At 48.8% G+C, this 13686-nt stretch overlaps 1 protein-coding gene across 3 annotated transcripts in view; it reads left to right on the forward strand.

Moving 5' to 3' along the window:
- The window catches only part of TMEM132B (transmembrane protein 132B), a 268754-nt gene that overhangs the window by 209118 nt on the left and 45950 nt on the right, over nt 1–13686 (forward strand). For all 3 annotated transcript variants that reach the window (XM_019748802.3, XM_074321105.2, XM_074321106.2), the window contains one exon: nt 4747–4933. In XM_019748802.3, the coding sequence (XP_019604361.3) occupies nt 4747–4933 (187 nt within the window). The remainder of the gene's footprint in view (nt 1–4746; nt 4934–13686) is intronic.

The following is a 13686-nucleotide window of genomic DNA, read 5'->3' on the forward strand; positions in this document are numbered from 1 at the left end:
TCCTATTGTAACTTACATCCTATTTTACAATTAAAAATGATTGTTTTCAAATTATGTATATATATATATATTAATTTTTTAAAAAATTTATTTAGCTTTTCAAAAAGAAATGTAATTCTACTATTTTATTTTTAGGCCAGTGTGTAATGACCAGGACCCTACCTCATTTATTTTTTACCTGAGTAACAAGACCAGGAGCTCATCTATTTTGTTTAATAATAAATTCTCAGTGCCTGACACATAACAGGTGCTTAATAAATGTCACCAGAAGAATGTGCCAGGGGCTGTAGTGACCATGGGCTTATAATAGGTTTTGGCCTTTGAAGAACCTATGTTCCTCTGTCCAGCAATCATGTTCCTGTATTTACCTAAAGGAGTTGAAAACTTACGTCCACAAAGCAAGATGTCCTTCAGTGGTGAGTGGATAAATAAACTGTGGTCCATTCATACAATGGAATATTACTTAGTGCTAAAAAGAAATGAGTTATCCAGACACGAAGAGACATGGAGGAACCTGAAATGCAATATGAGTAAGTGACAAAAGCCAACCTGAAAAGGCTACACATTGTGTGATGCCAACTCTATGACATTCTGGAAAAGGCAGAACTATGGAGACAGCAAAAAGATCAGGGGTTGTTGGGGGCTCAGGGGGTGAACAGGTGGAGCGCAGAGGGCTTTCAGGGCAGTGAAACGTCTCTGTGACACCACAGTGAGGGATACATGTCATTACACATTTGTCCAAACCCGTAGAATGAAGAACGCCAAGAGTGAACCCTGATGTAAACTGTGGACTTCGGGTGATAGTGACGTGTGCAGGTAGGCTCGTCAGTTATAACCAATGTCCCACTAGGGTGCAGGATGGTGCAATTGTGGAGGCTGTGTACATAGGGCTGTGGGTGGCGTATGGGAAATCTTTGTACCTCCCTCTCAATTTTGCTGTGAACCTAAAACTGCCCTAAAAATCGAAGTCTTTAAAAAAGAAGAAGAAAATTATATTCCAGTAGTGGAGACAGACACGTCTTCTCGAAGCCCAGCGTGCATAAATATACTTGCCAGCCAGGCAGAAGAGTATAGCAGAAAATTCAGCTGACTGGTAGCTTTTTGTCTCCCAGAATGCAAATGACACCCCCCAGAATTTTACAGGGGGTCCTATTGGGCCTTTTAAGTAGGTTCAATGAATTAAACAAATACGTATTGAGCTCCCACAATTCTCCAGGCACTGTGCCAGCTGCTACAGTCGGAGCAGCAACAATACATCTCTGTCCTCCCGGAGTGAACAGTCTAGAGGGGACGTCACAGTTGGCTGCACTGTATTTACTGCGAGCAGCCAGCAAATCCTATTCTGGGGCATTTGCTCAATGCAATCATCCTTTAATATTTACCTTGCTTTTGGGTCATCTTTTAAAATCATGCCCAGAAAAAGGCTCATAAAGAAGAAAACAGAGTCCCTGAGACCAGACACAGCCTCTGTTGCTCCATTTCTAGAAAAAACTCGTGTAAGGAAATCTTCAGCATCTCAGCCTGGTAGCTCAGAACCATCTAGAAGTTTGTGGGGGAGAATCTACATAAATGGCACAACCTCGTGGGGAAGAAGTTCAAGCTTTTCAACTCTGTCTCCCTCCCTCTCTCCTTCCCTCCCTCCCTCTCTCCTTCCTTTCCTCCCTTCCTCTCTCCTTCTCTCTCCCTCTCATTCCCTCTGCAATGCAACCATTATTGTCATCATGAGTGACCTGCTGAGAAGTGGCTGGATGTGGCCCTGGGGGATGAGCTGCTGGGCTGGGTCCCCCATCCCTGTCCGCTGCCCCCTCTCTCTTGCTCCTTCATACTGACATGTGTAAGCTGTCTCAGCCTCACGTCACAGGTTCCAGGGAGGAGACTCAACTTCTATTAAAGGGCAGGTTTCCATGGGAAACATGGCTTCTGGGAAGCAAGTGGTTTGGGGAGGAAGCTGTGTGCTCTAGCTTGAGGGGGGCAACTGCCAAGCAGTGTTCATGCCTGACCTCTTCACACACACACACACACCCATGTGCACGCACGCACACACACACGCATGCACATTTACTTCTCCACTCCCAGCGAAAACTTCTAATGACATCTCATGACTCCTCAAAGGCAGTTGGCCATTATTAAATTGAGGGAACCATGAAACATTTTCTAAATTTGAAAGGCTTATCAAGGATAGATCAGGAGCAGGTAAAATTAATAATTATAAACCCATTTTTGTAGAAATGGACTCATCAGCAAGCATGCCCGTTGCCTAAAAGTAAAACACCCCTTCCTCTGCTTTGAGGGAAATGACTTAAAATACAAACGTACGCATACAAGTGCCCCCGAGCTGTGGTCACCGCATTCATACCTGGGCACATTCCTATCAGTGGCCCAGCCCGTGGCCTGGAAGGTGAGAGAGGAGACGGAAGAGCCTGCCGAGTCTGGCCTTTTCACACGGACCCTACCCCCCTTGCCCAAAGACTGGCCACTTCTGTACCCCAAGCCTGCAGTGCGGACTTAGCAGGACTCAACTGCTGAGAACAGAGCCGCACCCTTTCTTCTCTCCCTGGATCTTCACCCAAAGAGATACTGAAGATCTGATCTGACAGGACACAACGTCTTATAGCAGGAACCTCACATGGACATATGGGGAAGTCCTGTGACCACACAGGGGACTTTAGGCTGCAATGCAGCAGATGGGAAACTGAGTGCTTAAGTGCCTAAGATCCTGAGATGCCTTTGGAAATTCAACATTCATCCCTTAATCTCTCCTTTCTTTGCCTTTTCACTAAAGATGCCCAGGTAGGTAGGGGTCCCCTTGTAGGGAGTTCCCTTGTGCACCTATCAGTCCTCTCGTGAAGCCAGAACCCTTATTCAACACACATGTTCTTCCCCATGCAAAACAATATTGCAAATCGATACTTGAGGATTCCCAGCTCCCAGGCACCCACAGCCAGGTTAGGCTCAGCAAGGACCACCTGGCTGTGTTTGCCCGGTGGAGCCCCTGGACTATTCCAGAACTGTGTGTCTTTGATGGTTTTGGCATTGTCACAAGGTATGTTCATGGTACTGAGCAATGCATGACGCAAGTTCACATCCGTTCTCTCCTTCCATCCTCCAAACTCTCCTGAAAGTGGGCAGACAGTTACTCACCCATTTTCCAGGTGAGGAGACTGAGGCAGGAAAGGTGTAAATGATTTTCCCAGGGTACAAAGCAAGTCAGCAGTCCTGTCTGCACTGTCTGACATGGTAACCGCTAGCCACGTGTGGCTACTGAGCCCTTGAAATGAGGCTGGTGTGACTGAGGAATTGAGGAATTGAATTTTAAATTTGATTTCTTTTCTAGTTAATTTCATTGGAATATAAATAGGCGTGGTGGCTAGGTGTTACCGTATTGGACAGGATGGTATCTTGAGAGTTTCTTAAAACCTCCGCTAATCGGGGAAAAAGGCTGGGTTGCCAGTTCTATATGGAGTCCAGTGTGGCTCTATTCTGAGTCGAATTCCACCTCAGGAAGGTGCGTGTAACACAATTCTGTCAGGACTGCTGCTGTACCTGAATGTTGCCCCTGGGACCTCCTGACAGATGTAAAGCACCCAGTTGTGGTTCTCTACCCTGCTCTTAGCCTTATGTGGAAAGGGGAGCTGTCCAAGGTAGGAGAAGCTGCCAGGCAAGCCGTAGGCAACTCACAGGCTGAGAGTTGCAGGTCCCAACTACAGACCCTACCTGGACCCCAAAAGGCAGGGAGGAGGTTTCTAAACCCATTTTGGTCCAGGCTGGCCCATTGGCAGCAAAGGAACAGGTTGGTTGATGGGGTTCAGCTGTGAATTGGTCAGTCTGCTGTCACATTCCTTGGATCTGGGTAAAGCTAGATTTAGGGTGATGGAGACAGGCTAACTTTACAGGAGTCATTCTCAAGCCCTGTTCTGGATGGCTTTTTGTTTTAACTCTCTGTCTAGTAACTTCTCCTGTGAAAGCAACAGTCGTCTGCTATTTACAAGTACATGTCAATGACAAGAGGCTTCTCTGTATATAACAATATTGAGAATAACACTTGTCTGTTTCACTTATATGTGTCTCACCCACTTTCTTCCCTCTCCTCCAAATGTGCATACAAAGTCCTCACTCCTTGGAGTAAGGCAGGTGGGGTTTTCTTATATCACATCTCATCCCATTTCAGGCTGGTGAAATGAAGAAACAACGACTACACTTGACTCTGTTGTTCGTAGTTTACGTAGTGGACCCTTTCCCATCGTCGGTCTCGTGATGTCCATGCGGGCATCACTATTCTCCCCCAACCTTAACGCTTAGAGAGTTTGAACCACTGGTCCATAGACACACAGCTACGTAGAAGCAGAAATAGCCAGAACCCAGGATGTGACTCACGTCTGGAATAATGAGGAAATTAGATGAAGGTTCGGGGGTACCTGCTGTGTGTGGTGCTTGGATGGTGTGGGGTTGGGGGGAGCTGTGTGGACCGAGGGGAAAATCTGTGTGACCTGCTCATTCAAAGAAGACCAGCCTGCTTTCCACGGGGCCCTGAAGATGGCTCGTCGGCCTGTTCTGAGGGCCGGGCCATGTCTGAGCAGCCTGTGAATTAGCCTCTGTCCACACTGCCGTGTGACTTGTGGCGCTTGGCAATCATTCTTTGGGTTGACAAAGAAGAATGCGGCCATTTATTGCATTTTTGACATTCTGTTGAGTCTCAAGTTTTAAATGACACTTTAACATGTATTTTGTTCTGTTTTTTTTTTCCAGAGCAAATGGCTCCTTCTATGAGATCTTGCAAGTGGAAGTTGGTGTGGACAACAGCAGTGGTCTGGCCGGGGCCCAGCAAATTACGTGGCAAGTGGAGTACCCAGCGGAGGACGCCATGAGCGAGCTGGTCGTGTCAGAGATCTTCATCAGCCAGACAAGTTTTGTGGGGATCGTCCCGCTTGCAATGGTGAGAAATCCGGCTTCTGAAAAACTGCCCCAGAGAAGTTTCCTTTGAGTACTTTTCATAGTCAACAAACGTAGCATTTTGTAACCTGTTATTTCCCATGCACCCCGATGCATGGTGTTCAAACCAGGAAAATGCACTTATGCATTTGATTGCCCACTTCCCATAATGCCTCCGTGGGAACTATTTAGGGTCTGCGGTGACATCCCTTTTCCTCTGTGGATATTGACCGACTGCTTCCTGGCGAGCCCCTGTTATGTATTGTCTTAATCCACGTCCATGCCAGGACCAACTGCTTCCCTGAGTGAAGACGGTTTCACTGAACAGTATTGGGGGTACATGGTGGGGACAGCGGCTCTGTGCTGAGTGACCAGCCCCAAGCCAACCGGCTTTGTCCTAAGGGTTCCCAGATAGCTTGGGGATTGGCTGACTTTAAAGTGCAGATGGATCCAGAAGAGCCGTGTTGAGAACTGACCAGCTGACGCTGGATAGGGTCCCAGAGTCCATCACACCACCTTGCGTTTCTGTTTCGTTGGGCTGGCGGGGACCAGACTTCTCTGAGCATGAGAAGCTCCATTCACGACCGCCTCAAGGGCCACATCTGAGAATAGGCTCATGGACAAGGTTCCAGAACCTAGAAAGGTTGGTGCTGGTGGGTCACAGCGATGATAAACCCCTGGGAGTGGCACATTCCTAATCCCCTTCCCGCACTGGAAATGTTCGAGAAGATTCTGCACTATTATGACGTTCCTGTCTGGGACCCTCCCCGATGGCCCAGGGCAGTCTGGGGGTGCGTTTATATTTATCACCTACATTCAAGTTGGACACCAGGGTTAAGATCCTTGCAAAAAAACCCTGTGTCCTTTAATTAATTCTGCACTTCCCATGTCTGTGTACTTCACTCTCCTCTGCCCGAAACACACTGTCCCTACTGCGCCCCCCATGGCTGCTTCTCTTCAGCTCCACTGCAGAGCAGCACTTGCCCGGCCCACGTGGGTAAAGCTGGACGTCCAGCCCCTGCCCACCTCCCTCCCACATCATCACCCTGTTTTATCTTCTCTATAAGTAGTGGTCGTGTTGGAGGCGTGGGAGCCATCATCGTCCTTGTCCCTAGAAGCGCCATCAGTGAGGGCAGGGCTCTGGTCAGTTTTGTCTACATCTGTGTCCCCAGCAGCTGGATCAATGCCTGGGACAGTTACTATTTCTCGAATGAAAGACTGAATCCCGTGCTTTAACCCAAGGTACAGGTCCTCTCGTTCTGGAAGGTCAGGCGGTGGGAAGGCCTGAAGCTGCAGTGACCTGCATCCTGGTTTGGGGACAGTGGGACAGGGCCCTGTGAGGGGCAGAGATGGACGCATGTGGGTTCTGGCAGAACGAGACCGCCGGGCCTGGCCTCTTCCCAGCGCTCCGCCATCAGTCGCCCAGGCCGACCACACTGTGGTCGAGGCTGGCTTATCTCTTTACTCAAAGTCCCCACCGTTCTGCTGCCTGCTTATTCTGTACCACTTGATTCCTTGGGGCTTCCGCAGCCTCCGGAAGGTTCTCAGGCTGGAATTCTGCAGCAGAGCCTCGGCCCTCCTCTCAGGGACAATTGTGGGGACAGCGCAGAACTGGGGGCAGAAGGAGCTGGCGAAACCTGACCACGAATGAGAGCCTGGCAGCGCAGGGATGTGGCTGAGACAGAGGCCAGGTCTGACAGTCTCTCTGCCATGGCCAGCACTTCCATGGGGCTCACCTAGTGTCCCCGTTTCTTAGTGACAGGTGCCTGGGCACAGCTCGGGGTAGGAATCCAGCGGGGTGCTTGCGGATGCAGGGCTGTGGCCGTACCCCTGGCGTGGGATTTGTTGTCCCTCACTCACCCCCCTGTTTCTCTCCCCCCCATACTGTCTGAGCGTCTTGCTTCTCTGGGGAGGCTGGTTCATGTGTGTTGTGCACATTGTGTGCCTCTCACTATTAGTGTCTCCCCGGCTGGCTGGTCTTTACTTAGGGACGGTTTCTTGCCTTTGGCTCTAATTCCCATTGGCTGGAAAGTGCCGGGTTGGATGGTTGAATCGTGCCGTGTATGACACTCTTGGATGCTGTGCAGAGTGCCTCTGAAATGGCTCCAAGGGACCTGAGCTATTAGTCAAGTTTGCAGTGGAACCACAGTTGGGAGTTTATTTAATCAGTCATTTCAGCTGCTTTCCAAATCCGGAACTGGCGAAGCGTGACCTTTAGGGGGCATTGTGCCTCCTGCGCTTAGAGGGGAAGGGCCTTTTAGGAACCTCTTCATCCTCCGCTCCCTTCTCAGTGCCAACCACCCCTGGACAACTTCTGCATGAGGTGAGGCTGCTGCATTACGTGTCCCAAGAATGCACAAACAAGAAATGGGTCCTGTTATCCTGGCATTCAACTCAGCTTATGATTTAGAACTTGGCTGCCAAGCCGTGTGACTCTGGGCAGGGTTACATGCTGCTGACACCTCTTGGGTAGCAAACCACCCTGTACTTCGGGAAGGTAAATATGCAGCTTTGGGGCAATGCCCAACAGGACTGGAGAGAGACCCCAGGCATGGAAACTGATGCAATAGTCCAGGCAGAGGGCTCATAAAGGGACATGGCAGTGGTGATACACCCGCCTGTCTATCCACCCACCCACCCCCCGGCCGCCTCTTTGGCTGGGACTCAGAGGGGCAGCCCTTGTCCTGGGAGCCTGCAGCCCTGGGCCAGCTCGGAGCAGCGAGTCTCACCCCCAGGAAGGTCCTGCGGGCGTCCCGTGGGCCCTTCAGCATCTGGCCCAGCTTCGGGAGGTCTTAAGTAGAGGCAGTTTGCTTCTCGTCCTTTGCCTTGAGTTTAAAACTTTGAAAAAGAAAATCTAAGTAACTAATGTTTGAATCTTTCCTCCCAGAACATTACCGGTGTGGCCTAAGTGGTCGTCGACTGCCCTGCCACCCCCACCCCCAATTAATTATGGTTTGTCATTTTATTTTGTTCATCCAGAACTTTACCTTTCTAGGTGTCCACATTCGTTCACATCCACGCGGCTGCAGAAATCATGTGGGACTGTGGCGTATGTGGCGGTGTTTTAAAACAAAGGGCCTTGCTCCGTGTATGCGTTCTGCACGGTCAGCTGTGTCTCGGAGGCCTTTTTGTGCCCACGTGAAAAGAGATGCCTCATCCATTTTTAAAGAACCGCTCAGTAGTGTGCTGCAGTGGGCTAGGCCATAGTTTCTTTTTTAACCTACTGATGAATATTTAGGTGTTTCTCTCTCTCTCTCTCCCCCCCCCCCATGCATTCTGCAAAGCACCCTCTAGTCTGGGGTAGAAAGCGGGTTTTATGTCAGGCACCAACGGCAGCAGGCGGGACCGTGCCGTGTTGAGTGACCGTGGGGAGAGGCATCAGTCAGTAGTCTGTTCTGGGTGCTAGTTTAGTTTCCTGGGGTTGGCATGCAAATTACCACCAACCGATGGCTTTAAACCACAGGAACTTATCCTCTCACAGTTCTGGAGGCCGGAAGTCCGACACCAAGGTGTTGGCAGGGCTGCGCTCCCTCTGAAGGTTCTAGGGTTCCAGGTGGTTCCTTCCTCTTCCGGCTTCTGGGGGCTCTTGGCATTCCTCCACTCATGGCCGTGTCACTCCAATCTGTGCCTCTGTCACCACAGGGGTGTGTGTATGTGTCCTCTCCTTATAAGGATGCCAGTCATTGGATTCAGAGCCCATCCTCACCCAGTATGACCTTTGTTAGCTAATTGCACGTGCAAAGGCCATATTCACCAATCAGGTCACATTCTGAGGTTCCGGTGAACATGAATTTCGGGGGGAAACTATTCAACCCGTCATAGGTACAGGAGGCAGGACTGGCAGCACACAGGCCATGGCCCTGCCAGCTGGACCCGGAAGGGTTTCTGGAAGCAGCCTGGCTACACTTTCAGCATGTCCAGGGTCACTGACATACTGGACCATGACTCTCACGGGTTGTTAGTTCTTCTGCCATTAACTCAGCTCCAAAATACTCACGTTCAGTGGTGGGGACAAGACCCCCTTAGCAGGACAGAAGGAGATCCCAGTGTCTCTGAAAGGCGCTCTTGCTGAATCCTGACTTTGCAGGTCCATCCAGAGGCCTGTGTCTCTTCTTCCACCCAAACAGTGTCAGCACAGTGTCCTGTTGGTGGCCACACACACTTGGCAGCGGGTATCCAGAATAACCTTGATGCTGTTTTTTCAGGTTCTCTTATATACAAGAAAGAGCAAGAGACTCTAAACAGCCGTTTCCTTGGTCACATTCCCACCATTTCACCTGATTGATCCAACTTGCTCACAGCTATAAGGGGCAATTGAAAATTGTCAAGGAGAATGTGTGTCCAGCGGGTACACTTTACAATGAGCAGAAATAAGCACCGTTGTTGGATGAGATTAAAGCCATGCACTTTGGGTGCCGCGGAATGACATCTAACGTGCTGGGTGTAGCCGACCACGGATCTCTGAGCGGTGCCCCCGCACGTTGGGCCGGGAGTATATTCACTCAGCTGTCACCACAGTGGCCCCATAACCACACTGAGATGTTATGTCATTTCCCAACTTATACTGAAAGAATAGCAGTATAAAAAGGATTGCTGTTGGACAATGAACTGGAGTCAGCTGAGCGGAAAAAGAGAAGGGAAAAAACCATTAAGATGACTGATTCAGCTGACCTGCGTCTACTCGGGGAAGCCTTTGCTGATGTACGATGTCTGAAGATAAAGGGGGGAAATAGACCCAGTAAGCAAGTTCATGAAAGAAACTGGTGGCTGTCAGTCAGAGCAACAGAGGGATAGAATTCTGGGGGTTTCTGTTGCAGGAATGTGACATGACACATTTCAAGGCTCTGTCAATACCACTAATATGACCTCGCTCACAGAAACGTCTGTCGTGTGGTACGTCCGTCCGACTCCTGCTTGGGAACTGTTCTCTTTTGTTGGGTAATGAGCCCTGAATGACAAAATTGAGAGCGATTATGTGAAGGGTTTTATGCTTCTGTTTTACACACCCTTAAAGTGCTGAAATCATGGGGAAGCCGTATTCTGAGCAAATCATCTTCTTTTTGGAAACAAAACTCTCCTTTCCTCTCCTTTTCCGTGACGGGGACCTGGATCGTGGATGTGTATGTTGTCTGAGCTGAGACCTGTGTGCTTAAGAAAAGTCAAGCTGCCTCGGTGCAAGTCGGACCTGCCATTTCCTTAAGCTTTGTGCTCTCCCACGACCTGCCCTTGGACCCTCAGTCATCCAGTCTGTAAAAGGGGTAGCAGTTCTACCAGAATAACCTTGTCAAGGTCTTCGCAGGATGAAATGAGGCAAGATACGCAGGGTCTGTCACTTAACACGTGTGTGATAAATGTTAATGGCTTCTTCTTACCGGTGTGCCAGCGTGCTTACAAGCGACACACTAGAGAGTAGTGGTGATATTGAGTGTTTCATAACGGGGTGGGATGGTCACTGACCAGTCGGAATAGACGCCGCCTGTAAAGACTTGCTGGCCCTGGCCTCCCCCGTGCTCCCCAGCTGTCCATCAGCCCCGCTGAGAGGAACGTGAGGAAATGTCACCGTGCCCCTGTCCTTTGCACAGCTTAGTGCAGAGCCCAGCACACCTTTCTCTATTTCATTTACAGACGCCAAGATGGCGTTTCTGATTGGCTTTGAACTGACTTCCTTTTCCGAGGACACAGAATCACGGGCGACAGTCCCCAGGGTGCCCACTAGATGGCGCTCACAGACTAGCTGTGGCCGCCCTCGCCCTGCGCTGCCCTCCCCCAGAGGGCTCCCTAAACACCTGCCCCGCCAGCCCCTCTCCCCAGTTAACTGGCTGTTCTTCAAACACTTTGCACTTGGGACTCCGGATTTCCCCAAGTGTGAGAAGTGGGGGCTCCGTCCTGCAGCCCCGCCCAGCGCTCAGCACAGCACCTGGCACCTGGCACCTGGCACCTGGCACCTGGCAGCTTAGACGGTGATGCCTCCCTCAGCCAACACTGCCGCCCTGAGGCTCGCTGGGCGCCTGCGTGGGGCTTTGTTTGTTTGTTTTTGTTTTTCAGCACTAAACCCCCCTTTTTTACTTATACGTAAGAGAAGGGAAAGAATGTAATGTGAAATTTCTGATCTTCAAAAAACGTTAATCACTACAAAAGATATTGATTTTAAAAATACTTTACCATGATTAGGGCAAAAAATTTTGTTGTGCAAACCAGTCAATGGTTGGAGCCATTCTTTTATTTTTATTATTACTGCTCTTCCCTCATTACCACAACTGCTGCTGCTTTCCGTCTTTGAGATGTCAGGATTTTATTTTAGTACAGCATGTTTTAAAAATTTTAATGACTTAATTATAAAATACATTTCAGCTTTACTGCAGTATAATTGACCAATAGAAAATGTATATTTTGGGTGTACAATGTGTTTTTTTAAAAAATCGACATACACATTGTGAAATGATTACTACAATCAAACCAGGTAACACATCCTTCCCCTCACGGAGGTACCAGTGTTTGCATGTGTGGGGTGATGACAACACTTACGATCTCCCTGGTAGCAGATTCCGGGTGTGCGGGGTAACACTGTTAACTATCTGAGCGGTCACTACGCTCACACCAGCTCTCACTCATCCTGCATAACTGAAACCCTGTGCCCTTGACCTGCAGCTCCCCACCTGCCGCCCCCAGCCCCTGGCAACCACGCTCTGCTCTCTGCTTCTGTGACTTTGACTGTTTGACTTGTAAGTGAGATCGTGCAGAATTTATCTTTCTGTGTCTGGCTTATTTCACTGAGCATCGTGTCTTCCAGGTTCCTCCGTGTTGTCACAAATGGCAACATTTCTTCTTACGTGCCACATTTTCTGTATCCATTGATCCACTGACTGGTGTTTAGGTGGCGTCCATGTCTTGGCTGGTGTGAATAATGCTGCCGTGAACACGGGTGGGCAGCTGTCTCTTTGAGTTGGCACAGCATCTAAGCTATCCAATATGGTAGTCACGAACTCCATGTGGCTATTTGAATGAAAATGAATTCACATTTAATGCCACTTGAATTCAGTTCCTCAGGGGCACTAGCCACATGTCCAATGCTCAAGAGCTACATGTGGTCAGTGGGGACCTCTTAGCCCAGACACAGAATATTCTGTCACTGAAGGAACTGCTGGAGGACAATGCTGGTATTGAGTCTCTTCTTTGACAGATAAATCAACAGCATCTTTTGACTTCTTTCCACTTTCCTCTGCTTAGATATTTATTACTAGTGTTATGCAGAGTTTTACAATGGTGAATTTCATTACACTTGTATTCAATTGTAGAATCTCGTGGCTTCACTTGAATATTAATCCGTTCTTCAGATTCTTCATTAAGCATTTCTGTTTCCTTCATCCAGCCCACTGTTCCGGGAAGGGCCGAACTGGTATCTTTTGTCAGGCAAGACCCCTTTTTGTTGAGGGCGTCCCACTTGCTAATTCTTTTAGTCTTATGAGGTCTCCTGGGAAGAAATGAGATTAACCCAGTGGAAATCCCCAGAGACTTGGCAAACTGTGGAGTGCTGTTCAGATGTAAGGGGTAGGTGGTCAGTCCCTCCTTCCACACACCTGATGGGGGGCCTGAGTGCCAGGTACCAGGGGGAGCCAGGATGGACAGGGAGACTCAGTTCTCGGCATCGGTGACGTCAGCAAGGGCTTTCCACCCAGAAACAGATTTCTCTGAGGTTTTGGTGAAATTTCTTTAATGTAGGAGGACGTATTCTAGCTCATAATTAAAGTCCAAGCTGAACACTGAGTCCTAGGGTGTCGTGACTGCCTTATTTATTTAGACTCAGCTGGAGAAGCTGCAGGTTCTTTTCTGAGAAAAAGAGCAAGGTAGGCATTTAGAGAAGACCAAGGGAAGGAGCGCTGTGGCCCTTGTTTTATTGATCATGTCTAAACAAGGTTTCTCAGGGTACTTGCAGGAGACCTTTCCAGTGAATGAAAGAATCATTTTTTTTTATGCTTTGAGAGTATTACACGTACCTAAAAGTAATAAAACACCATTTCTTTCTCTCCTTCTTTCCTCCCTCTCTCCCTCCCTCCTTTCTTTCTTGATAATTTAGGCTGGTGGTTCTTACTCTTTAGCTTCAGAGTCTCGAGGGGGATAGTTTAAAATGTGGATTCTTGGGCTCCCTGGCTAGATGCTGAGCCACTCTGATTTAATTGATCATTAAATGGCCTTTCTGCACACACTTTTCACATGTAAGACTTACAGCCTTACACTGTTCAGGGTCCCAACCTCATTTTCCTGCTCTGTAGCTCAGGGAAGCACCTTGTAGGCAGATTAGGGGCTGCGTGGGGCTAGAGACCAAGTGCAGGGCTTTGGATCCCACATTGCATTTCCTTTGCGCTCAGCACCGCAGTTTTTCTAGCACAGAATGAAATCTCTTCCATTTCTCCCCTACCAGCGATGAGGAAATTGAGTCAGGCAAACAGTTTCATTTTTGCAAAATATTTGTTCTCACTGTAGAACATTAGTTAAACACAGACACTTATAAAGAAGAAAGGGAAAATCATCTTCCCTTCTGTTGCCTAGAGACATGCTCTGACACCCCTGTGTCCAGCTTCTGTTTTCTGTATCTGTCTTGTTTTTAACAAGATGACGATCATATCTTACTTCTTAACCTTTTGCTTTTTTCATTCTATCGTTGTATTGGCTTCTGTATCATGAAGTGCCCTAGAATTCAGCGGCTGGAAACAGCCGTCGTATATGATCACTCACGCACTGGCTGGGCAGCTGGCGTGC

The sequence above is a fragment of the Rhinolophus sinicus genome, chromosome 9 (assembly GCF_057876585.1).
Source record: "Rhinolophus sinicus isolate RSI-liver-muscle chromosome 9, RSI-T2T, whole genome shotgun sequence".
Taxonomy (NCBI): Eukaryota; Metazoa; Chordata; class Mammalia; order Chiroptera; family Rhinolophidae; genus Rhinolophus; species Rhinolophus sinicus.